Raw genomic sequence first — 27,035 nt, forward strand, 5'->3', positions numbered from 1 at the left:
GCTGTATATCCCTTCTCTTCCTCCTCTTGTCACTACAGGATTGTGCATACTTTTTGAATGTACTTGGACACTTTTATAGCAACTAGCCGAAGAGTTTCCACTGTGTATACTCACAACTTAGATAATAGAAGAGCATGAAATGCAATCTCCCTTCCCTTCTTTGTTGCCTTGGGATCACTGTTTTTAATGGAGATAGGAGTATTTCCAGTAAGTCCTCTGCCTGGGCTTCAAATCACTCCTTTGGGTTACAAAAATACATCAGTTTCCTTCCTTCCTTCCCCCACATTTAGTCTCCCTTTCGGATTCTTATGCACTAGCAAATGTCAGCATGTGAAATCCAAACATGACAATGAAGACATTTCATATATTAGACTAGTCAACAATTTAAAAGCTCTGTTCTTTCTGGAGTTGTACTCCTAGGGCTTTCTTCAAAGCAATCTTCCCAAAGCTTTCCACCCCAGCTAGGCTACAGATCATCCCAATGGGGTAATAGGAGCGAACGACCTAACCAGGGTTAAGATGTAGCTTTATAACTTAACAAGTTATAAGATGGGATTGCCTGTGAGCAGGGAACTGGCCTCTGACCCAGGAGGTCCCTTTCAGTTTCCTATTACATTCATACAAATTATAGATCTTGCAGCCGTCCTGCCTTCCTCTTCAACCTACTAGAAACGTTTGCACTATTGCCCGTTGATGCTGTACAAATTGTTTGCAAAGATCAAAAATGAGACTCCCTTTGTAGTAGGTGTAACACAGTATTTAAAACCGGTGGATGTGCTGCTCCATATTGTGCAAGGGAATACAATTCAGAAACCTCTTGTAGCACTCTCTACCGGCTTTCAAGGGTTTCTAGTTGGCAAAGGATCTTGACTCAATGCTCAAGCAGAACATCCTCGTTTTAAGAGTAGTTCAGACCTTAATTTTATACTGACTTGACTGTACCCTAAAGGTAAGAGTGATGCATAGTAACTAATCTGTATATGGTTTACTTTTGGCTGCGCTTTCTGTGGAAACATAAGTGGCAGACGTAGGGTCTAGGAAAAGAACCAGGGTGATTCTGCTAACCTGAAACCAAAATGTTAAGGCTAAAGGTTTTTCTGCAGAAATTGAAAATACTTCTATTTTAGAAAAAGGAAATACTAACACTCCATTATAAAGACTGAAGCTGATGTAGATATTTAAGGCCATGCATGGCCTTGTACCATATTTATAATGCTTGACCTCAAAAGTTAAAGATGGTTTCCTACGATTCTATGTGTATGTATAACTAAGTAGCCTTTACCTGATTAAAGATTGAGGATTCACTAATGCGCCATATGCTTATTTTAAATGATTTTGATTATGGCAGGGTTAGGCCTTATCATAGGTTGCCATAAATTCAAATTTGAGTTTAAACAGCTGTATTTAAGTTTTAAATATTTGTCCTTTTTTTTTTTTCCCCCCCCCACCCCGTTCAGAACAAAATCTGAAGAGGTGGCCATAATGCAGTTTCTGGATGGAAGCTGTTCAGGCTTTTTCTGGTTAACGTTTACTGGTACTTTGTGTCTGAGCGCATAGTGCCCCATAGCAAGAGCTGGGGGTCCAGCATCTGCCACAGTTACATGGCAATAGTAGCAGAGCACCCACCAAACGGCAGAACTTGGATCCCTCTAGTAGCCCTGTAGGAATCACTCACTTCTGCCCAGTCTGACACCCCAGCTGGGCACAGCAGGGATACTGGTGATCAGGACCACCACAGGAAGGGAAGGGAACTGATCAGCTGTTCCCTCTAGGAAGGGGCTTGCTCTCCTCCCCTTGTCCTCCTCCCCTTGTCCCCAAACTGAGAGTGGAAAGGAAAGTAAGAATCCACACAGTCTCTCATCCCTGAAGAAAATGGGACCTGAGCAGGGTTGTGGCAGTTCCTCTTTCCTGCTAAACCAGACCTGCATTCACCTGCACACTGGATCTAAACTTCTGCAGTAAGGTCTCCTGACTTCTGCTGTGTATCTCACTCCATTTCTGTAGCAAGCTGGAACGTGTTTCAAACATTCAAATGAGGTTAATTTAATTGTTTTCTAATTCCCTTATTCATTTACTGGTTAATTTTAAAGAACTATTTAAATGCATCTCTGCATTTCCATTTCAGGACCTGTGCTCTGCAGAACTCTATGGGAAGAGTAGACTGAGTGCAACTCTTAAATGACCTAGCAATACTCCTGTTGAAGGAATGGGATATGCAATTCAACCAAAGGGAATCACTGAGTTGAACTGAACTTAAATGTTTCTTGCCCACAAATGCATTGGATTTGAGCTACATACAGCGTGGCTCTACTTTGAAGAGAGGCGACATATATTGCTTTAATCAGCAGATCACCGTGTATTTTAGAATCACCCTGTTTTCTTAAAGAAATGTTTGCTCCTGTTGGCTTGGCTGGGCTGCTGTTGCCTAATGAATAGGACTCTTACCAAAATCTTAGGCAACTGTTATGCAACCACTGCCTTCCATGGGGACAAAGTTGGCCTGCATAATTTATCATTGGCAGTAATGTGTGATGGAGGGAAACCTGGCTTCAGCCTTGGTGCCCAGACTGAATTTGCAGAGCTGTCTCTATAGGATTAAAGGCAACACTATAGTTGGCATTTAGCTTTATCTATAATGGGGTGGGGATAAGGGAACAGAAGCATTACTTGTATCTTAACAGCTTGGATTTCAAAACCAAATTGAAGTACAACACTGTACTGAAAGCACTTGAATTTGCCCACTCTGGCTGTGAAAAGTATCAAACAGAAAACTTAACTAGACAAATGGCTGTCTTGCCACAAATGCTGATTAGACTCTATGCCAGGCACACTAGTGGTAATCTTGAATGATCGAAATGGCAGTCCTAGAATACCAAACCCCATGGAGAAATGCAAAAGCACTCTTGAGGCAGGGAAAGGGACTCTGGGGGAGAGTGTACAACTGGGATCTAAGTAACTGATGTTTGGTCTTGGTGTCTACAAACCATAATCCTCAGCCTCAGGAGGTTGGTACTTTTAAATATCTATGCCCATTTTACAGATGGGGAAATGGAGGAGGTGACTTGCCAAAGGCTATACATTGAGTCACTGGCAGAGTTGGGATCAGAAGCTAGTTTTAGCCAACTCTCACCCTATATTCTAACAACTAAACTATACTGCTTGCCCTAAGTCTGAGCAATTCTTAGTACCCTGCAGAAATGCCTCACTCAGTCTGAGGAGATGTTAAGGCGGGGACTCAGGAGAGTTGGTTTAAAATGACTGCAGCAAGGAATTTTCATGATCAAACATCTTTTTCTTTGGGAAAAAATGTACCCATTTGGATTGGGTTCCTCTTTTTCAACAGAGAGAAGTCAGTGCCCTAAAGACACCCCAATTAAGAAACCCACAAGTCCAGCAAGTACAGGTGAAATGGCTGCAGCAGTCATTAGCCCAGAAAGACGGTAAGTATCTGGTTATTCATACCTATTGCTGATTTTAGAACTGGACTACCTTAATCCTCATATAGACTAGGAAGGCTCGTTACAACAGCACCTACTCTTTCATTGTCTTGGTTTAAAAATAAAATAAACTCCTTAAACCCCTTTCCTACACAGTAGAAAATATTAAAGGCAGAAAAGTTTAAAATTACACACTTCAGTAGTCTTGGATGTATTCCTATTTTCCATAATTACAGATTCACCCTTATTCCACTTCCCCAGAGGGCAGCTGTTTTCTATACACAATTCTCCTTAAATCCCAAATGACTATTGAATGATAATTCTCATAGCATCCTTTTAGTCTGTTTAGCTATAATGTATTCCACTTGTCTTTCTAAATACAGAGCTGGGGTCTGGTAAGACTTTAGTGATGTATCTGAAATGACTGACTTTCAGCCACTGAGAAAATGGAAGGTCTATTTTTTTTAATCTCTTAATGTGACAGGTGTCGCTCAGTAGACATGGATCTTAATCAAGTTCATGTGGATAGTGGCCAAAAGAAGAAAAGAGCCAAAATGTTTGGAAGTCTGGAAAGAGGCCTGGATAAAATGATCACAATGCTTACACCAGGCAAAAGGAAAGGATCCGCAAGAGATGGCCCAAGGAAATTGAAGGTAAGACTGCTAGGATATCTCCTTTATTTAAAGGAGATGGATTCTTATTGGGAAAGTCAATGATGTCTCCACATCACCGTTTCTAACTTCAGTTGTCTGAACTGTGTCCATTTTGCCTCTACAATAAAGTGCATGTGCCTTTGCAGTATTGCACCAAATCTACAAAAGCCCCACTTATTGCCAGTTGGTTTGGTTGTGCGAATCACTGCAGTCTGCTTCCCTTCCAGCTGATCTATACACGTCCTATAGGGGATGCAGCTGCAGTCAGACTCCTGCTCAAAATTCATTCCTGCCAGCAAAGTGTCATGGTGACCAAAACCTCAAGCTGGTATAAATGCAGCATCTTGATGTAAAAGCCTCGATATGAGTGGCCCTATCTGAAAGTAGCTTATGACAGCTCAGTGAAATCTGATCTCTGTCTAAGCTATTTGAATCCTCGAAGGGAGATCTTCACCTTGAGTGGTGATGGAGGGAATTAAGACTCTAGTCACTGTCATTGTTCAGAATCAAGAGAATTTGGACTTGGATTTAATGAACTGAATGTCCCTAGGCTACAGAAGGGTTTCTAGTGCTGTAGGGCACTATAGAAATCCAATGTCATGGGAAGTGTACATCTTAAATCTTATCCCCAACTAATAATGTATCAAAAGTTCATTAGGTGTCACTGTTTAGGTATTGCCTACGAGTCCAAATGAGGAGCCTGCCACCAACGTACTCAGAGTTGCTTGTCTGATTTTTTTCAGTCCACTCAAACTCTTGATATTGGCAGCCTGTCTGGTTCTTACTGGTGTCCAAGTAGGAAACAAAGTGAGGTTGGAGACTAGAGAAATGCTAAAGTATAAATCTCAAATGCTGTTGGGATGCCACTTGGGCTCTTAAGACCCAGAGGTATTTGGGCCTATGCATGCTTATACTCTTTCCGTGAGAGCTTATACAAAACATGGGTAGTAGGGCTTGCAGTATACACTACCATAAAGCACTAATATAGTATCCCCTATGTTAAAAGTAAACTAAAGGACACGTGGTTGAATTCTACAAAACTACCATAATGTCCATAAATTTCAGTGGTGCAGTACTGGACACTTGAGTGTATTAAACAGTGACTTGTACAAAACGTTTAAAGTGTGTTCTTGCTGCTTCAGAAAATTCTGCAGCTTATAATACACTGGAAATTTCATATAAGCAGAGCATGGAGGAAAAACTGTCTTGATTCTAGGACTTGAAGGGACCTCGAGAGGTCATAGAGTCCAGTCCCTTGCCCTCATGGCAGGACCAAATACTGTCTGGACCATCCCTGATAGACATTATTTAACCCACTCTTAAATATCTCCAGAGATGGAGATTCCACAACCTCCCTAGGCAATTTATTCCAGTATTTAACCACCCTGACAGGAACTTTTTCCTAATGTCCACCCTAAACCTCCCTTGCTGCAGTTTAAGCCCATTGCTTCTTGCTCTATCGTTAGAGGCTAAGGTGAACAAGTTGTCTCCCTCCTCCTTAGGACACCCTTTTAGATACCGGAAAACTGCTATCATGTCCCCTCTCAGTCTTCATAACTCTGGAAGTGGCGAGGCTTTTTCTGAGGCCTAAAACTAATCTAATCAAATAAGTGGTGTATGTCTTAAGCTGGCTAACTACTACTTGAGGCACCTGCTAACTAAAAGCTGGTTATTGTCAAGAAAATGAAACATAAGAACACCTATACTGGGTCAGACTGAAGGTCTGTCTTGCCCAGTATCCTGTCTTCTGACAGTGGCCAGTGCCAGGTGCATCAGAGAGAATGAACAAAACGGGCAAAGCGAGTGATCAATCCCCTATCATCCACTTCCAGCATCTGGTAATCCGAGGTTTAGGGACACCCAGAGCATGGGGTTGCATCCCTGACAATCTTGGCTAATGGCCAATGGCCATTGATGGACCTATACTCCATTAACTTAGCTAAGAATCCAGTTATAGGTTTGGCCTTCACAACATCCCCTGGCAGAGAGTTCCACAGGTTGACTGTGCGTTGTGTGAGGAAATACTTCCTTCTGTTAAACCTGATGCCTATTAATTTCATTAGGTGACCCTGGTTCTTGGGTTGTGAGAGAGTATAACTCTCTCTCTCTCTCCACACCAGTCACTTTTTTATAGACTTTTGATCATATCCCCTTAGTCATCTCTTTGCCACGCTGAACAGTCCATCTTTTTAATCTCCTCATGTGGAAGCTGTTCTATAGCCTTAATCATTTTTTGTTGCCCACCTGCTAACTGTGAAAGCTGGTTATTGTCAAGAAAATGGAGCTCAAGAATTGATAGCCTGCATTAACCCCAGTGCCATCACCACATTCCAGTCCAGAAAGCTTTTGCCAAATGGCACTGGTAATACTGTCAGCCTTTGACAAGTCCAGCATGTATTGGGCTATGAGCCGACCCATCTGATAGGTGTCCACACTGCACTAGGAATACAGAAACTTGGGCACCAGCAGGCAAGTGCGTGCCAAGTCTGTTGTGCGCCAAATGCTTCTGCCATTGAGTCAGCTTCTCAGGCCTGCGGTACCTGCAAAACTGCTAGTGAACTTTGAATGCTTTGGAGTAGAGCAATGCAAGATACTCCATTTTAAAGTTCCTGGAGAAGCTCTGGCAGTGAGCTAGGATTAGATTAATTTCATTTCTAGGCCTCCCAGTTCAGACTAATTTCCAGTTGCTTCTTGGAAATCTAAAGGTACTCTTTCAAGATCTACTTTTAGGACATAAACAAAGCGCTTGTACAGCCACCTTACAATTGGTAGGAATAATACTGCATACAGTGTACCCAGCTTCCATGCCTACCGTGTGGCTATAGGAGTCCTTTGAAAAGGGTGTGTGTGTGTGTGTGTGTGTGTGTGTGTGTGTGGCCACAAGTCCCTTATGTACAGTGGTAAAACATGTAAGCTAAAATGGCTCCAATACTCCAAGGGTGAGTTTGTGTTGTGCTGCGTAGAGGCATAGTACACAACTTGCAGCCCAGGGGAAGGGTTCCTATGGTAGCTTTAAGCCACTTTTTCTTTCCCCTCCCACTCTTGGGTTGCTCTGGGATTGAAGAGTCCTACCCCCGCCATGGTGACTTGGATCCCACGTGTTGTCTAAGTTACAGCCGTTTCACAGGGTTGTCCTATGGGCTACAGCACTACTCCAAATCCCTGCAGTGCTTCAAGTTGACAGGCCACCTACACCAGGACTTGCAATGAAGTCTTCTTAGGACAACCTTAGGGCTGTCTTCCATGGTGCCTGTACCAGGGAATCCTCCCCGGCCATATACAGGGTTTTTTGGGCCTCTCTGCCTTTTGATCCAGTGTAAAAGGGTCGGAGTAGGGATGAAGATCTCTCCCTTTATCCCTGATAACAGGGAGTTGATTTTTCTTCAACGCTGAAGCTTCTGTCCATCTTGTAACAATGTCTGACCCTGAGGCACTGTTGGAACTAAGCATTCCTTGTTGCTGTTGCTTAGTTTGATTACTTCAAGTAGTGTCCCTATGAATGCTCCACTTCAGGTGCACATGCACATCAAGCCCCTGATCAAAATTTTCCATTAGTAGTGTCCATTCAGCCTGTGCATGTGCTCTGCTACCTTATGCCACACACCAGGGGTACCTAGGACTGCCTGGGCAAACTGCCTTCAGTTCCTTCTCTATCGCCTCGGCCTGAACCAGAGTACTAGCATGTCTGCCTTAAATGTGCCTCGGTGTGGTAGTGGTGTTTAGTTTGTATTTCTAGTTAGTATTAGTTGTTACTATCTAATTCTATAGTAGTGAGAGGTTGTTTTTCTTTCCATTTCCCCACTCTTTTCTGGGAAGCTTATTCAGCATGGCTGGGCATGCCTGGCTCACCAGGTTTCAAACAGTGCCTCTTGCTGGGAGGCCATCTCAATCATCAATGGCCACTTGAAGTGTACCCGTTGCTTAAGAACATAAGAATGGCCATACTGGGTCAGACCAAAGATCCATCTAGCCCAGTATCCTGTCTACCGACAGTGGCCAATGCCAGGTGCCCCAGAGGGAGTGAACCTAACAGGCAATGATCAAGTGATCTCTCTCCTGCCGACCATCTCCTCCCTCTGACAAACAGAGGCTAGGGACACCATTCCTTGCCCATCCTGGCTAATAGCCATTAATGGACTTAAATTCATGGAGGTTATCTAGTTCTCTTTTAAACCCTGGTATAGTCCTAGCCCTCACCTCCTCCTCAGGCAAGGAGTTCCACAGGTTGACTGTGCACTGTGTGAAGAACTTCCTTTTATTTGTTTTAAACCTGCTGCCCATTAATTTCATTTGGTGGCCCCTAGTTCTTGTATTATGAGAACGAGTAAACAACTTTTCCTTATTAACTTTCTCCTTTTTCTGTTCACTTGCAAGAATCCCAAATCTTGCAGAAATGTAAGGGGTGTTTTTTTTGCCTGGCTCTCAAATCTAGAGCCTGAAAGAATCAGGAAACCAAACTGAACTTGGTGATCAAGCACTTCCATCAACCCACTTCAGAGTCAAGTCAGGAGACCCCCCCCCCCCCCCCCCCCCCGTACATCTGTCTCCAGACAGATCCAGTGCCCCTTTGACCTCTCCTAAGAAGGGGAAGATCTCTGGCTCCAAAGAGGAGCTCAGTCTTGGGAGCTGATTCCTTGTGGTGGAAGAGATGCTGATCTCCCACTAAGTCTACTGTGTCAGAGACCTTGACATCGCCACACTATGCCATGCAGGCAAGACTCTTCCTCTGGTACCAGCAGAGCAGGGAGATCCTGGAGTAATTCAGAGAAGCATGGATCCAGCAGGTACCTCGTATAGTCTAAAGGATTAGGAAGGTCCAGGATGTGCACTTCTTCTAGATCAACACCATCTGCATCAGTCTTACCGGTAGTGCCTTTCCACTCAGCTCTATTGGTACTGACAAAAGTGAAGCACCAGACGTTTGCTGCTGGTGCCTGCATGCTCCAGACCAATGGTACCATCCACTTCAACTGCTGTCGGTACCAATGGTACCTCAGGAATTTTGCTACTCCAGGGACTTCAGTGTTTGAACCAGAGTTCCCACCGCTTATGGGTGCTAGATGACTCTGGATTACCATGTCTTCCCAGTGCCACAGGCTTCCCTCTGACTTTTTTTTTTTGAATATTATTTTGCAGGAGGCCATAAAGGAGGCTGAAGGAAACATTAAATCAGTCTCCTAGTCAGTGCAGGATTCCTCTCTCCATCATTATAGATACCCATACTTTGACAAGGATTCTCATCCACATCAGGGATGGTGGGATTGGTCCTGGGTACCACCCCTCTCGTGTATGGGCCTCCCCAATGTCCATACTGGGATCTTTGGATGGTGTAGCAGTTTGCTGGACACCTGCTCCATTGCACTGGGAGACTAGGGGGACAGTCACCTCAACCAAACCCCCAACACAAGGAGACCTTTGAAGAACAGAAGGGTAGGGCAGGCAAACAAAGGCACTTCTCAAACCCCTATTTTGTCTTCTTCTCCAGACAATGCAGTTATGCCTCCACCATCAATGGCCAATAATTGATCAGTTCCAGGACCTTGTCAAGAGGGTGGCTGACTGACTAACTTCCTCAAGAGGTATCTAAAGGGTGACTCACAACACAAGCTCCTGGCTGTTGCTGATTGCAGCACATCTATCTGGGTTGCATTACCCATTAATGAAGTATTTTTGGATCTAGCAAAGACTGAGGCAAACTCCTGCAACCATCCCACTAACTAATAAGTGGCCTGATAAGAAATGTGTTCCCTGAAGGGACTCAGAACTTGTTTCCCACCCTCACCTAATTCCCTGGTGGTGGATGCTGTAAGCAAACAGGGTAAACAGCATTACTCAGAGCCTATCCTTTATCATAAGGACCAGAAGAGGTTACCCCTTTTTGGATGAAAGGCGTAATCAGTTTGTGATCTGAAATTGGAAGTTCACAAATATCACTTGGCCATGATCACCTATGACTTCATGAATTACAACAAATTTGCAACCTCTACTGAGCACTGTCCACAGGAGCCTAGAGAACACTTCCAAGCCATCATTAAGGAGGGTCAGAAGAGCCAGAATCCCTCTCCAAGCATTCTTGGATGCTGCTGCAAGGTCCATCACCACAGCTATTGTCATGCGCAGGGCACCATGGCTCCAGCTGTCCTGATTCCCTGGAGAGGTTCCGAATACTGCTGAGGACCTCCTATTTGATGGTCAGCAGCTCCTTCTGGGGGACTAGGGATGAGTCCCCGCACATGCTGAAGGACTCCAGGACCACACTGAGGCCTGGCAGGGGGTTATATACCCCTACAAACAAAAGATTTAGCGCATCTCAAACTGCCCAGAGATTGCACCTGGGTCATTTCTCTGGCTTTCACAGAACCACCAAACCTGCTAGAAAGACTAATTCCACAGCAAAAGAGCTGCTTAACCTCTTTCAGCAAGTACCTAGTCATCACTAAAACAGCTTTGATGGGTTGGCCAAGGGCTTGAATCCTCCCCTCAGTTTGCAAACTACAGTCTTTTGTCCACCTTCCCCATTTCCAATAGACCTGGTATCATATTGCAGACAAGGGGGTCATGGAGGTTATCAGGCTACACAATCCTCTGCATGATCTCCCCTTCCTCATCCCTCTTCAGGGCCCCTCTCATGAGACTGTACTGAGTCAAGAAGTTCACTCCCTCCTTTTATTTAGGAGCAATAGAACTGGCCCCATCCCTCACAGGGGTAAAAGGTTTTACCCGAAGTATTTCTTCTCATGCCAAAGGAGGACAGAGGGTAGAGACCATAAATTGGATCTACTATGACTGATCAAAGATTGAAGTCTCAAATTCAGGATAGTGACTCTGGCAGCTATCATCCCTTCTCTAAAGGCAGGCCCTTGGCTGTCAGCCCTTGACCTACAGTATGCCTATTTCTCCTGTATTGCTATATGGATACCTACATATCACCATGGGCCTGAACCATTTTACATTCAGAGTTCTTCTCTTTGGACCCAAGGGTGCTTTCAAAGGCTCTAGAGGGAGTAGTTGCTTACCTTTGGCAAGAAGCAATTCTAGTTTTCCTGTATCTAGACAACTGGCTATTCAAGGGCTGAACTTACAAAGCAGTATTCACTTCCATCCAGACACCTTTCTCTTACAGGAATTGGGTCTCCAGCTAAACATGAAGAATTCAGTATTTGGCCCCTATAGAGAGAATACAGTTCATAAGGGTATATTTGGATTTGTTGGTAGCCAGGGCCTGCTTTCCTACAGACAGATTCATAACTGTTGTCAAATCTGGTTGGGACAATTAGGGAAGCCCCGTACTACAGTAAGGAACTGTTAGCAGCTCCTGAGTCATATGGCAGCTTGCACCTTTGTGACAGACGATGCCTCCACTGCTTTCGGGGGTGGTTCAGAAGAATCTATTGCTCAACCAGACACAACTTTGGACAAGGAGGTAACTTTTTCTCCTGCAGGTGAAGAACTCCCTAGACTGGTGGGGGGGAATCAATGAAATGTTTGGTCTGCCCAGCTCCAACAATATCTGACAACACACATCACTGAGCACAATGAAGATAAGGAGCACAACTCAGTATCCTCACAACTTGCATATGGTCACCTTTGGGTGCTCCACTACCTGTCCTCCCTCCTGCTTCAGACAGGTGCTGGTTGGCTGTTCAGAGAACTGAGGGCAGTTCGCCCATGCAGCCCTATATACCCTTGGGGTACAGCACGTGGTTTTCAAACTGTGGGTTGCGACCCAGCACTGCGTTGCGACGGCTCTGGTCAGCACCGCCGAGTGGGCCGTTTAAAAGTCCTATCGGCAGTGCTGCCCAGCTAGGCAGGCTAGTTCCTACCTGTTCAGACACCGTGCTGTGCCGTGGAAGTGGCCAACAGCAGGTCTGGCTCCAGGTGGGGACGCCATGGGGCTCCACGCGCTGCCCCCGCCCCGAGCACTAGCTCTGACCAATTCCCAGCTAATGAGTGCAATGAGAGCCTGGCGGGCGGACAGGCAGTGCCTGCAGGTGAGAGCCTTGCGGAGCTGCTAGCGCACCTCTGCCTAGGAGCTGGGCCTGCTGCTGGCTGCTCTCTGGGCGCAGCGCAGTCCGTGGTGCCAGGACAGGCAGGAAGCCTGCCTTAGCACCCCCTCCTCACAGCTGACCAGGAGCTGCCCAAGGTAATCCCAAGACCTGAGTCCCCAAACCCTCATCTCCTTCCCCCCTCCAGCCCTCACTCCCACACCCCAACCCTCTGCCCCAGCCCTAAGCCCCTCCCACATACCTCAGCTCCGTTGGGTCCGGCATCAGTTTTCTTCAACTGGGTCGCTAGAATTTTTTTTTTTTTTTTTTAAACCATCTGGTATAGAGCATATGCACAGGCCAAATGTATGCTGCTAACAGGAAAACCTCCTCCGATCAAGGGCTTGTGGCACATGGTGCGTCCTTAGGCAGACACCCCTCGAACCACGGTTACTGTGTAAGGTGAGTAACCTCTTAAGACATCCATTGCCACAGAATCCCTGGTGTTTGGTGTAAATAGTAAAAACAAGTTTGTCTTTCTGATTGAGCTGCTTATGCTTTTTTTTCAGGCTCATTACAATGTGACCACAACTAAACTACTGAATCCAGACCAGCTATTGAATGAAATAATGACCATCCTCCCAAAGAAACAGGTTGACTATGTACAGAAGGGGTAAGTCAAGTGTCAGCAAAACTCATTCCAGCTTGTCTTTGCCCAAGTTGCTAGTTCTCTAGTTTTGCTAAAGCAAAGCATTCAACACTCTCTCTCTCGCCTCACATTGCCTCTTGTTAAATATTGTACCTCCTATTAGACCACATGAGACACATCCATGTGGTAAATATTGCCTATCTGATGCAAAACAAATGTATCCTAAAATTCCTTTACTCTCTCATACGAATGTGAATAGTCAGTCTCCTGTGCTGATCTGTCACACATGTTGTAGCAACTTATTTAAAGAAGCTGAGCAAACTGAGCTAATCCTATCTCTTGTGGTTTTCATTGACAGCAAAGACTCATTCTGATACTGTCCTGTTTGCCAAGATAAGGCAGTTTAGTGCTATCATGATGGAGATCACGGTGACCTTCATATAATACCACTTAAAATACTATAATTCCTAGCTGACACAATGTGAGCCTTACTACCTGTCTGTACAGTGCCAGCCATTGAATAGATGTGTTTAACTTGCAGGATCTGGTGGTTAGGGAGTGCAATCTGGGCTCTATTCCTGGTTCTGCTGCTAACTGACACTCGTCAAAAGACTGAATGTGTGTCTACCGAAATTTCCTAGTGTGTAAAATGCGGACCATAACTTGGGTCGATGCTTGGCTTTTTAAAATGCTCTTCCCTTCTTGAGGGAAGGCATTTAAAAAGATGAGCCTCCTCGTACAAGTGTTCAACTTCATGTTCCAGGAAGATGCATTTAGCTGCATTAAAGTGACAAACTTCTGTGACCTGGTGATTCAAAGATCAGAGCCTGGTCTTTCACTCCTCCAGCTGGCAAGAGGTGATCTGTAGCTGGCCCTGTGCAGTGCTGCATCTGCAGAGAGCAGGATGGCTCAATTTCTCTTCATCTGGAAGATGGCTGCAATCTGAGCCTGATGCAGGAGACTAGGGGCAGCCTCACAAGAGGGATGTTGCTGTCATATCTGCAGAAGATAGTCTGACTAGAGAAAAATATAAAATCCTCCCCACGCTTTCTATTCTTTGCCATAGACCTCCATTCCCAGGAGAGGCAGGCAGCAGTTCTTGTGGCTAGGGAGACCTTGTGCTCCGCATTAGCATTTGCAGACAAGGTATCCTTTTCCAAAAGGGAACTAGCTTTCATTTCACCTAACCTTGTTTGAGCTGTTTGCTCACACTGCTGAATCTCAGTGGGATACTTTGTGTGGGAAGTATTAATTGTACCCGCTTAAGCTTTCATGTTGCCAACCTCCTGATGGGTATTAAAACAACTCCATGACTATTCTGTTTCTTCTTGTCTTGTCTATGCAGCTATACCCTGAAATGTCAAACACAGTCAGATTTTGGCAAAGTGACGATGCAATTTGAGCTAGAAGTGTGCCAGCTTAGTAAACCTGAAGTAGTGGGTATCAGGAGGCAACGGCTTAAAGGCGATGCGTGGGTCTACAAGAGACTAGTGGAAGATATCCTATCTAGCTGCAAGATGTAACTAATAGAGGATTCATATCCTAAATAACAGTTTTTTACACTGCTTCACACTAATTTTTTTATCTTCTAAAAATTGTTCAAAGAACGGATCTGTTTTTAAATACACTAATTTGTGAATAAATGTGACAAACTTATCTGTCCTTTGTCTTTTTTTTTAATCATGTATCTTTGTATATCAACTGCTGTCTCTAGATGTCCCTGTCTCGTATGGGTGTGAACTTTCAACTATTTGTATTCTGTAAGTGTAATTTCTTTCTGAAATAAACATTTTATAAATATAGTAAACTGGGCTCCTCTCTTGGGTATAAAATTAAGGGCCAAATAAGAGTGGTTAGTTTTCTAATACCAAAAATAATCTTTACAGTGTCTTATCAGTTAAAGTACATGTTGGGCAGAAAACAAATTCATTTACATAATTCTTTTCCTGTCGAAGTAGGATTTATTGAGATCGTTAACTAAGTCACAGCTGTGGTTACTAGTTAAACTATATGCTCAATATGTTGAACAAAATAGGATTGACTTCAATAAATATGTTAAGCCAACAATGCTAGGATTTAAACGATAAACCCATATAAAATTTTATAGCGTATGGTAATTCATTACTAAGCCTTAGAGAAGGCAACAACTGCGTGCATGCTTTCTGATCCTGGAGTGATAGCACTTCGAAGCTTAGAGCTATGTCGGGGATTCCAGAAACTTCTCAATCCAAGCCGTTCTAGAGGTATTCCATCCCGGTGGGTGCAGAGGCAGTAACCGGAAGCAATTCAAACGGGCAGTGAGGACATTGCTGGAGTCTTGGTCTACGGATGCTATTACTATTGTTGGATTGATCTATAAAACTTCAAACATGCACAGCTGGTTAAGCAAATCCACAGGAGGCTAAAGTTTTGGTAGCTGTTTTGGCTCAATAGTTGTGAGATGACCAAGTTGTGCTATTACAGACAAGGTGGGTGAGGCAATACCTTTGATTGGACCAACTCCTGTTGGTCAGACAAACTTTTGAGCTTACCCAGAGCTCTTCAGGCAGATGTTGCCTTTACAGTGCATTGCGTTAATCATTGCTAAAGGGTGAACAGATTGTTACCCATCCCTGTAAAATACCACATAGAATCCTGGTGATACAAATAGACACTAATTTAAATCCAAAGAGCAGTGGTAAGGAAGATTATATTTCTGCAAATGTACACAGAGCAGCGCAAAGAACTCTGCCAAAATATCTTGTAAAATACAGAAAAGTTACAGTAATGAAGCATTTTCAGTAACTCTTCCTGGGCTATGAAGAAAGCCACCACTATGCAGGGCTCTGCATATCTTACACAGTTGCAGCCTGAGCTTAAGCCAATCAGAGCAGGGAGAGGGAGAATATTACAACATTAGAGCTACTAGGTGTTCCTGGTGGATGCAAGACCAAGATATGGTTTCTACAGAGCTGTGTCAAAAATTTAGAACACTCCTACAGACAAGATTTTTTTTTTTTTTCTATGACAGCTCCCCAAACTGGGGTGTGTCCCCCTGAGGGCTGCAGAGGAACATTGAGGGGATTGCTGCTGGGGCCTAGGCCAGCTTCATGCCCGGGGCCTAGGCCAGCTTCATGCCCAGGGCCATGGCTCTGTACCCACCCCAGCCTTAGCCCCCTTAGCCCTCTCCATAACACCCCCCTTTCCCGCAGCCACAGTCCTGCTCCCAGTCCCAGGGAGTAGGGGTGCAGACATGTAAGGGGGGGGGGTGAGGTAAAAAGTTGGGGGACCACTGTTCTGACCTGCTGGTAATAGCTGGCTTGACTTCCTCTGAGCACTGAATGCTGCTGGCTGAAACACTGAGCAGACTATTGTTGGTCATGTATCATGGTAGCATCCAAAAGCCCATTCTAGGAGCTGCACATGCATACATGGTCCTTACACTCTTTAACTTAGGTTAAGATCAAGGCAATAGATGGGCAATGAATCTAAAGTCAATTTGTCCAAGATAAAGTCAGTTTTTCTAGATGAGCACTTTGGTAATTCTCCCTCAAGCTAGCTACTTGGTTTACTTCATGTTGGTATCAGAACATGTGAATCTTCAGTGACTTGAAGGTCAGGATAGTGGCTTTGAAACATGACCATATGACACTGGGCACATGTACAGATCTAGCTGAGGTTGATTGTGACAACACAGCACTATCATGAGGACTTTAAATGAAAATAATTGGACAAAATTCAAACCAGGGTCATTGGACATGAACTAGCTTCCTGGTGGACAGACTTAACAAAGGAGAAAACAACCACATTGGCATGGAGACTGCCAACTTTTGGGGCATAAGTTAGTGGTTGGAAAACTGGTCCAAGAGAGTAATCAATGGTTCACAGTCAAGCTGGAAGCCCATATCAAGTGGAGCCTGAAGGGATCTGATCTGCTTTTGTTCAATATCTTCATCAATGATTTAGGTAATGGCATAGAGAGTACATTTTATAAAGTTTGCAGACAATACCAAGATGGGAGGGATTGCAAGTGCTTTGGAGGATAGGATTAAAATTCACAATGATCTGGAGAAATGCTCTAAAGTAAATAGGATGAAATTCAATAAGAATAACTGCAGAGTACTCCACTTAGGAAGGAACAATCATGTGCACACATACATAATGGGGAATGATTGCCTAGGAAGGAATACTGCGGAAAGGGATCTCCGGGTCATAGTGGATCATAAGCTAAATATGAGTCAACAGTGTTGCAAAAAAACCCCCATCATTCTGGGATGTATTAGCAGGAATGTTGTAAGCAAGACCTGAGAAGTAATTCTTCCACTGTACTCTGCGCTGATTAGGCCTCAACTGGAATTTTGTGTCCAGTTCCTGGGTGATTCAGGAAGGATGTGGACAAATTGGAGAAAGTCCAGAGAAGAGTAACAAAAATGATTTAAAGGTCTAGAAAACATGACCTATGAGGGAAGATTGAAAAAAAATTGGATTTGTTTAGTCTAGAGAAAGAGAAGACACAGAGAGGACATACCTTTTCAAGTACATAAAAGGTTATTACAAAGAGGTGGGAGAAAAATTGCTCTCCTTAATCTCTGATGGTAGAACAAGAAGCAATGGGCTTACATTGAAGCAAGGGTGGTTTAAGTTGCACATTAGGAAAAAATTCCTAATTCTGAGGGCGGTTAAGCACTGGACTAAATTGCCCAGAGATGTTGTGGAATCTCCATCATTGGAGGTTTTTAAGAGCAGGTTGGACAAACACCTGTCAGGGATGGTCTAGATAATACTTAGTCCTGCCTTGAGTGCAGGGGACTGGACCAGATGACCTCTCGAGGTCCCTTCCAGTCCTACAAGTCTATGTTGCCACTGCTGTTTGTGCAGAAGCTGCTATGTTATGAGTGCTCTTGGCAACGAACACCTGTTGGCCTTAGAAGTAGGAGTGCGACCAACTTGCAGAATGACAGGGAGAAACTTATGTGACACTAGCTCAGACTGTGTCTGTATGTGGCTTTTCCTACTTTGGAGTCCCATTGCACACGTATACTCAATGGGCTCCAGAGTACAAGTCTGTAGACTTGGGCTGCACTTGTCTTGTAATGAACTACCAAGTGTACAAACCATTACTCTGTGATGAACAGAACTGCATGGTAATTACTGTGCAAAACAAAGACTGCTTTGTTTCCCTTGAAAGCACATGGGGCAAAAGACATATCTGGCTTCAAGACTAAGCTTGATAAGTTTATGGAGGGGATGGGATAGCCTAATTTTGGCAATTAATTGATCTTTGACTATTAGCAGTAAATATGCCCAATGGCCTGTGCTGGGATGTTAGATGGGGTGGGATCTGAGTTACTACAGAGAATTCTTTCCTGGGTGCTGGCTGGTGAGTCTTGCCCACATGCTCAGGGTTTAACTGATCGCCATATTTGGGGTTGGGAAGGAATTTTCCTCCAGGGCAGATTGGCAGAGGCCCTGGCGGTTTTTCACCTTCCTCTGCAGCGTGGGGCATGGGTCACTTGCTGGAGGATTCTCTGCACCTTGAATTCTTTAAACCATGATTTGAGGACTTCAATGGCTCAGACGCAGGTTTGTTACAGGAGTGGGTGGGTGAGATTCTGTGGCCTACGTTGTGCAGGAGGTCGGACTAGACGATCATAATGGTCCCTTCTGACCTTAAAGTCTATAGTGAATTCTTTTCTTGATGGGCCATCATCACTATCTGGCCTACCTTTGTTGCAACTGAAAGGCCGGCTGTGGGCGTTTCCCAACCTCACAACGTAATTCAGTAGCACATAGAGCAATAACTGCATGTACAGTGATAGCACATACAATCCACCAGGACATTCATGTTTAACAGATCAATCATTTTAAAATGATACCTCACAAAGCCTGCAATGTATAAAACAATCATATCACAGTGGTGAATATGGGGTTCCAGGCTGCTACTTTGAGGTACAGAGTGTCACACATAACAAGCGCAGGGCAGCTCGGAATCTGGTTCAAAATTCCCTGTGTTTAGATACGGTGGCAGCTTCTGAGGCCACTGATGATGGTTTTGTTGACAGAGGATCCTGGTGGTTGACTCTTTCCTTTGGAGAGGACCAGGGCTAATTTTGGGTAACTGCTCTTCTATCCAGGTGTTTGTGCAGGTTACTGTCCTTTGTATGTTAGAGTGTGTTAAATACACAGATGAATAAAGATTCATAGACTCTAAGGCCAGAAGGGACCACTGTGACCATCTAGTCTGACCTCCTGTATAACAGAGGCCATGGGATGGGACTACCTCAGAATAATGTCTGTTTGACCTACAGCATATTTAAAAAAACAAAACAAAAAAAAAACACCCCACACCACAACTATATCCAAAACTATTTGCCAGGCTAATGTGTTGACCTATATGTGATGTGATGGGGTGTTCACCCCACACCAGCCTAAGAAGGGGTTAAGGAGGCTGAGAAGGGGCCAGTTAATCAGCTAGGCCATAGATGAGTAGAATTAGGTGGGCTAAATAATCCCCTGAATGATGATGGTGCCCAGCTGAGAAGGAACAGGGCTAGGATAGCTGGCAACAAAAGGGGGCCCTAGGGAAGTAGTCTGTAGTCACTCCCTGGAAGTAGGTTTCTTTGAGGCTACTGTGCTAGGTAGCCTGCAGTTACTCTGGGGGGAAGGAAGGAGTTTGGGCTGGTAAACCCAGAGCCAGAAGGTAGAGCTGAGAAGTAAGAAGATGTAGGAAGGAGTCCAGGGGAAGAACAACAGGGTCTGGGAGTGAGCAGGCCACCGTAGCTAGAGATAGGGTCCTTTGCAGAGGGCAGGCCTGGGTTCCACTACCAGCCACAGGGAAGTGCATGAGAAGGCCACCTGAGACCGTTGGTATGGGAAGACTTTGATACCTCTGAAGGGGAAGACTTTAGTGACCTGGCCGGAGGCCCAAGCCACGAGGACGTAGTCCCCTGGGGGGTCACAGGGATGAGAGAGAGATGACAGGGCGTGCAGCAAGGGGATGTCAGATCTGAGTGGAGCTAATCCCCAGACATGGCCCCAAGGAGGGGCCCCCTCAGTGAGTAGATTGCCCCGTGATACATGATATCAGCTGATGTTACTATACAGTACGTGAAGAACCAGAAAGCCCAAATTGTTAGTCTGGGTCTGGTCTACGCTAATGTTAGCAAAGTTTTCTGCTGACCTTGAGAGACAGACGCTGAAACAAAGATGAAAATGTGTTTTGAAGGAAAGGGGAAACAGACACATTAATAATAATAAAAAAAAATCAAACTGAGTAACTGTTAATGATGACAAAGTTTGGAATATGGGAACAACGTAGAACGCAGCTCAGAGAAAAACATAACAGAAATTTGTTTTTCAGAATCAATCAGGGGCTCAGACTGTTAGACTAATTATCTGCCCTTTGTTTTACTTTAATTAAAGTCAATATATTAACCCCAGGGAATTATTGGGCTGACATCTGTAATTTATGAAAATAATGTAGCATTTTAAAAAGCAAACAAACAAGAATGCCATATGGAGCACTCCTCAAATGTCTAAAACCCACAGCCCGTTATTGGTGGGACAGACAGATAACAAGGTTGGAGTCTGCTTCCTTTTAATACTTTTGGCAGTACTTGCCAGGGCCTAAAGCTTTAATCTGCTGGTCCTTGAAAAATGTAATAGCATGACGACGTCTTCACCCAAAAGCTTACAATATAATGTTCTGTGATCAAAGCCTGTCTAACGTCTGGAAAATGGATTTTGTCACCTCAGAATGCCTAAATACATTCGCCGCTTTGTTCTGTCATCTGTTAAGCACCGCATATTTGCTGACTTTCAGACCGATCCAACATCACTGAAGGCAATGAAGTTGTCCGGGTCGTTATATAGGGCATATTTGGCCTGCAAGGTCTTCATTATCGTTGCTGATGATGATGATGATGAAGCAAGAAAAGGAAAGAACTTTTGCTTGATTCAGATCCTAGACCATGATAGAAATTAACTGAAGCGCAAGAAATATAGAACTAAGTGGTGCTGTTTAACAGTCATGTTTCAGAATGGAAACACATTTCACTGATTTGGTCAGCCCTTGAAATGCTTTGATTTACTCAGCAGGGATTGGGGGGATTTTGTTCTATAGCAGGCGGTTGCATTGTAAGGTCTCCACCTTTTCCCTCTAGGCTTTTGTTTTGTTTTAATGTATTAAAGTCACAGAATGTTAAGGCCAGAAAGGACCACTTTGATTCTCTCTCCAGTCTGACCACCTTCATTACACAGACCCGAGGACTTCGTTCAGTAATTCCTGCACTGAGGAATCATCGTTTTGATGACCGAAACCTGGGCGCTTGGCAGTAGATGCCCATATACATTAATGTAACAGCTCAGTGAAAATGCTACCTGAGTCATGGAATGGACTAGGTCTCCACATTTTTGAAAGTGAAGCACCTCCATTTCAGGAGAAGGACCCCCCCCCCCACTCAACTCCAGCCTACACTGGTAAAGATTGACCAACTTTTTAGAATTGAAATGAAATGTGTATTTTCAAACCTACCTGGAATGATCAGGCCCCTTTAAGGGGTCTCAAGTGAGACACAGTTGGAAAAGTCCGGCCTGTGATGTGAATGAGCTCTAGTATACTTTCTAACCACCCTGACATGTAAAGGCAAACAGCTTCAGTTATGATTTTTCTATAATCATCAGTCTGAAAATAGAAGACGAAAGGACCTGTTGGGTCCTTGGCTGCTTTGGAAACTCAGGCCATTGATGGAGGCACCTAAATGTGGATTTAGGAACCTACATTTAGGCTCTCATAAAATAGTTGGTCAATGTTATTGGTCCATATCCTGCCCATTACTTCAGTGTGTGTCTACCAACCAACCTTCAGGCTCTCAAATTGGATCCCAACAATCGCAAAGCTGACCTGGCTACTCTTCGGCTGGGTTTTAAGATAATGTGTATATTTATGGTAAAACCTCAGTGCTTATGCTAGATTTACACTCCTGAAAGCTTGCCTGGGTATCTGTGATGAGCACCATATTAGTCAGCACTGAGGATTGACCATGGGGCCTTTGGAGTGAAAAGCATGAGCTGCTATAACTTGATCTAAGGTGTTCACCCCTCTGTAGGTGGGTCTCAGGCTCTGACAGACAGGGACATGTAACACACACCGGTCAGTGAGGTTACAGACTCACACTGTAAGACTCCAATCCTGCAAACACACATCGGATAATTGAATAGGGCTCCTCGGGTACATAAAGTCACTCCTGTGCATGACTATTTCTAGGGTTAGGGTCCAAGTTTCTCATCACTTCTGTCCAGGAGGGACCATTCCTTGGAGGAAGAAGATGGCTCAGTTTCCATGACCATTCAGGTCTAGTCTGGGCTGAGCCTGCCTCCTAGCATCAATACTGGGGCTGGTTTTTGTGATGTGAACACTTGCCTGAGGCTACCAGCTCCCCTCCCTTCACTGACCAAACAGCTTCCAGATAATGACTTCCTGTGGCTGCATCCTGGGCTGAGTCGGGGGTCCTGGCTGCTCACACAGGTGGCTCCACTGCACTCAATGGAGTACTACTCCTGTGAGCCAGGTAAAGTTGAGTTGGGGTCTGATCTTGCTCAAAACTACTTTTGATTTCAGTGAGAACAGCATTTCACTCCAGGATCCATAGCCCATTTTCAGTCCCAGCCAGTCCCGTCGTAAATCTGGTTTTGTTATAGTACGTTAATATATTTTGTTTGGTCAGATCTGCACCTCGCATGTTTAAGTAGATTTGAATAAATTGGCTCCCTAGAAATCCTGTTTATTTCTCTGAGCATGTTCCGCAGTTGTTAAAGCCTTGACTAATCCAATTTTCCATAAGTCGGGGATATCAGATAGAACAGATCAACTTATTCGGGTTTTGTGGGTTTTCTTTTTTCTTTCTTTTTGTAATGTTAAAAAGTATTATTTTACTTTGGGAACAAAATATGCGGCATACTTTACACCGGTGTTCATCAAGTTAAAAAAATCAGGCCGCCAGATTTATTTTTTTATCAGTCAGCTCTGAAAAAGTGATGTCGAATTAGACACCCTGTGAACTGTTTCTTTGGTTTAATGTGCGGGCTTCGCTTCATTAGAGGATATAGAATAATCCACTGTCATTTTTGTTTTTATCGCATTGGTTTTTTGGCAGAGAATTTATTCACTCTCCAATATATAGTTATTTATGTGCTACCAACTCGCTTTTTTGCATTCCCCGGAGAAAGCTCCATTAAAACTCTTAATGTGACACCACATATTTTTAGTAGACTCGAAAATAGTTACAATTTTAATTTAAATTGAAATGACTAAGTAATAGCTGGACAAATCAGTCTGAGATCCCTAGAGCTCTTAATTGTAATTCTCCATTGTTTCGATGCATACATTTTCTTTCCAAGTGCTCATTCTGAAACACTCGCTAATTTTTTTAAATGTTCCATACTCACTTATTTAATATTTTTTATGGTTAACAACTTCATGATTAAACTCTAATGTTACATATAAATGGTGGAAACAATAAGCCCATTCAAGTGTTTGGAAAATAAAGCATGTTTATATTTTAAGATGAGTTTAATTTAAGGAACTTGTGGGGGGGGGAGTGGGAGGCGGGAAGAAAAGCTGTCCTAGCAAAAGAAAGGTACTGAGTGTATCATGGGCCGTAGCAGCACAATTCCCACTGCTATAACAAAGAGCAGCATTTCCCTGGGATTGCCAACCCCAAGCATTGCAAAATTGTGAGATTGGCTGCAAAATCACGAGACTTGTTTTTTTTTAAATGAGCTTTGTGTGTGTTTGTGTATTATCTGCCTCCTGATTCCTAAGCTCTTCCAGAGAAGCTGCCTGCCCCCATTCGTGAATGTGATCATCTCAGATTCAAAACCCAACCTCCAATGCACATTTAAAAAACTGCCCTGCTCGTTGACTACTTAGCAGGGGGATCTACTCACCTCTCTGCACCTCATGGGTGGAGAGTTGCCCTGTGGCTCTCCAGTTCTTTATCATTTCTTTATCATGATCCTTTCTTCCTACCACAGAAAGCTTTCTGCCCACTCAAGTTCTCCATCACGCTGTCCTTGCATTCCCTTTCTGTGCCATGTGGTCTCCTGTTCTTGGGTTCTCCCTCACTGTTAACCCACTCCCTTGCTTTCACCTCCTCAGGTTCCTCCTGCTGCACCTCTTTCATCTCCCGCCTACATCCCACCTTCCCCTGCACCTCTTCAGGCTGCCTCTTGCTCCCACCACTCTTCTGACTAATACATTCCTGTCCGGTTTCCTAACACGCTCCTCGTCCCCAGTCCCATTCCTGACTGCTCCACATTCTCCTGGCCCCCCATGCTGACATAGGGACCACCATCTTCCCTGAGCACAGTCTTGCTTCAGCCCCATTGAAAACAATAAGAGATGGAAGCCATCTTTTACTAGGGGCAGGCTCACTTTCACCTGCAAAGGCTGTAGAAAAGTGGCAGCCATATTGGTTGAGGGCAGCCTGTGGTTTCACTTCCATTGACCACAATGAGAGATGGGGACCATTTTGCATAAAGGCAAAAATGTCATGAGTGTGAGGTCAAAAAGCAGGAGATGATGAGAAGCCACGAAACCAAAACCAAATATCACAGGCCTCACCATAAAACTGTGAAAAGTGGCAACTCTGGCTTCTTTATGCAACACCTCAAGGGTTTATGGTTGCTCTGGGCACAGAACTGATACACATGCTGGAGGCCAAAGTATACTGTTCAAGTTGAAAGTAATGCATTTGCCCATTTTTGGGATAAGCTTGCAAAAAAAAAAATTAGACGTAAAGACCCAATTCTACAAGCCTGTGGACCAGGTACATTGAGGTTAAAACCACAACTTGTTCTGGTTGTACTAGCATTTTACACTGTGTTAGTTATCTTCTTGTAGTCTCACCTTCTTTTCTGATTGTCGACATGGCCTCAGGCCAGCTCACCCTTAACTACCCTCTCAGTAGCTACATCAAGAGATTCTGCAAGTGGTAATAGCTGTTTAATTTGTAAATCAATATTTCTGCAGTGGTTTGAGATTATCTTAGACTCCAGCCCTGGCAAGATATTTCAGCGAAAGGGAGTGAAAGAACTAAGTGGCCTTACAGATAACTTTTGTAGAGGAATGCTTTCTCATGTTAAGCTAATCGGAACACAGTGTTAAAGTCAGCACAGAGTATTTTGGAAGGACACTGACTTGTCTGGGGATAACAAAGGAAGAAATGGAACAGGAGTACTTGTGGCACCATAGAGACTAACAAGTTTATTTGAGCATACGCTTTCGTGGGTTACAGCCCCCTTCATCGGATGCATAGAATGGAACTTATAGTAAGGAGATATATATACACATACAGAGAACATGAAAAGGAGGGACCAACTCTAAGAGGCTAATTAATTAAGAGAAAAAACTTTTGTAGTGATAATCAAGATGGCCCATTACAGACCGTTTGACAAGAAGATGTGAGGATACTTAACATGGGGAAATAGATTCAATGTTTGTAATGGCTCAGCCATTCCCAGTCTCTATTCAAGGCTAAGTTGATGGTGTCTAAGGAAGAAATGTCACGTTAATTAATTTGAAAGAGTTAATGTTACTTGTTAAGACACCGCCACTTTTCTTCTGAAATAATCTGAACTGGTTAGATAAAATACAACAGTGGGAAGGCAAATTGCCTATTGTAAGTCCCAGGACTAATTCAAAATAATTATTTTTGTAATGAGTGTTTTAGTGAGGTGAAAAGCACAGTCATAAATACTTTTGTTTAAATACACTTACAAATGGTGGGTTTGCTAATTGCATTTAGCAAATTAAATATTGAGATACTGTTGAGAAATGTTTCAGAGTAGCAGCCGTGTTAGTCTGTATCCGCAAAAAGAAGAACAGGAGTACTTGTGGCACCTTAGAGACTAACAAATTTATTAGAGCATAAGCTTTCGTGGACTACAGCCCACTTCTTCGGATGCATGAACCATCGTGGTAATATGGATAGTAAATTGTCATATTTAGCTAAAAAAAAACAAAAAACCAGCCTGTCATTTCCTAAAGTCACTTATAACTGTGACCGTTCAGTTTGGATTTGATCCTTTCTGAAGTTATGGCAAAACAGGATAATCTGCAGCTCAGAGAAAAGGGCCTGGGGGGCTACCAGAGAAAGAACCTCTTCTGGTGGTTCGTGATCATTCAAGCTGCATGCGTCTCTTGGTAACTGACCTATAGTAAGGTTGGTAAGGTTGACAATTCTACTGTAATTGATGCTTGAACTGGCAACTCATTTCATTCCTTGTGGACAGCTGTTAGTCTGTAATTACATGATCACACATTCTGTCTCAAATGCAATGCTGTTGTTTTATTTGTATTTCAATAGCGGCTAGGAACACCAGCCCTGGGCTAGGCGCACATTCTGCCAGGAACTGAACAAACACATAACAAGCAGACAGCCTCTGCCCCGAATTGCTTACAAATCTAGCAATACTTTATTCCACAGCCTTACGCACTTCTGCATGCCAGTGAGGCCACAGATCAGTATGTGGAAATCACTGACATGCAAAGTACAGAGTAAAGCTGGCTTGAAGTACCACAGATGCATTACAGTTAAACTGTGGAGTCAGGGAATAACAGGGAGATTGGCGCTAATTCTACCTGTGTGTTCAGGTTTTCCTCGGAAGTGTGGGACTAAGCAGCCCAGGTGAAGCCCTGTCCAGAAGGGGCATGTGACTAGGTAGGGGTCAGGGTCCCCTCTAATTTGTCCAATATGGAGGTGATGTGTGACAGTGATGTGTGGGGCTGAGGGGTTCGGAGTGTGGGAGGGGGCTAGGGCAGAGGGTTGAGGTACAGGGGGGTGAGGCTCTGGCTGGGGGTGCAGGCTCTGGGGTGGGGCCGGGGATGAGGGGCTTACGGCTGGGGCAGAAAGTTGGAGTGCGGGAGGTGAGGGCTCTGGCTGGAGGTGCGGGCTCTGGACTGGGGCTGAGGATGAGGGGTTTGGGGTGCAGTGGGGCTTCCCGGGGCTACGGTAGGGAGAGAGGACTTCTCCCAGTACTCTCTCCCCGCAGCAGCAGCACCTGGGCTGGGCGGAGAGGCGCCTGTTCCCCGGCCGGGGCAGGTCCGGGCTTGGGCTGGGCTGGAGGAGGGGTGCCTGTCCCCCAGCTACGGCAGGTCCGGGGCCGGGCTGGGTCGGGGCCAGGGGAGGGGTGCCTGTCCCCCAGCTGCGGCAGGTCCGGGGCCGGGCTGGGTCGGGGCCAGGGGAGGGGTGCCTGTCCCCCGGCTGCGGCAGGTCCGGGGCCGGGCTGGGTCGGGGCCAGGGGAGGGGTGCCTGTCCCCCAGCTGCGGCAG

At 44.6% G+C, this 27,035-nt stretch overlaps 1 protein-coding gene across 2 annotated transcripts in view; it reads left to right on the forward strand.

Annotated features, from left to right (window-relative positions):
* Positions 1 to 14,380, forward strand: part of MELK (maternal embryonic leucine zipper kinase) — a 38,718-nt gene extending 24,338 nt beyond the window's left edge. For both annotated transcript variants that reach the window (XM_054032363.1, XM_054032364.1), the window contains 4 exons: positions 3,344 to 3,440; positions 3,922 to 4,090; positions 12,645 to 12,748; positions 14,070 to 14,380. In XM_054032363.1, the coding sequence (XP_053888338.1) occupies positions 3,344 to 3,440; positions 3,922 to 4,090; positions 12,645 to 12,748; positions 14,070 to 14,247 (548 nt within the window). In that variant the 3' untranslated portion in view covers positions 14,248 to 14,380. The remainder of the gene's footprint in view (positions 1 to 3,343; positions 3,441 to 3,921; positions 4,091 to 12,644; positions 12,749 to 14,069) is intronic.
* Positions 14,381 to 27,035: the final 12,655 nt, after the last annotated feature.

The sequence above is a fragment of the Malaclemys terrapin genome, chromosome 6, assembly GCF_027887155.1.
Source record: "Malaclemys terrapin pileata isolate rMalTer1 chromosome 6, rMalTer1.hap1, whole genome shotgun sequence".
NCBI classification, from domain to species: domain Eukaryota; kingdom Metazoa; phylum Chordata; order Testudines; family Emydidae; genus Malaclemys; species Malaclemys terrapin.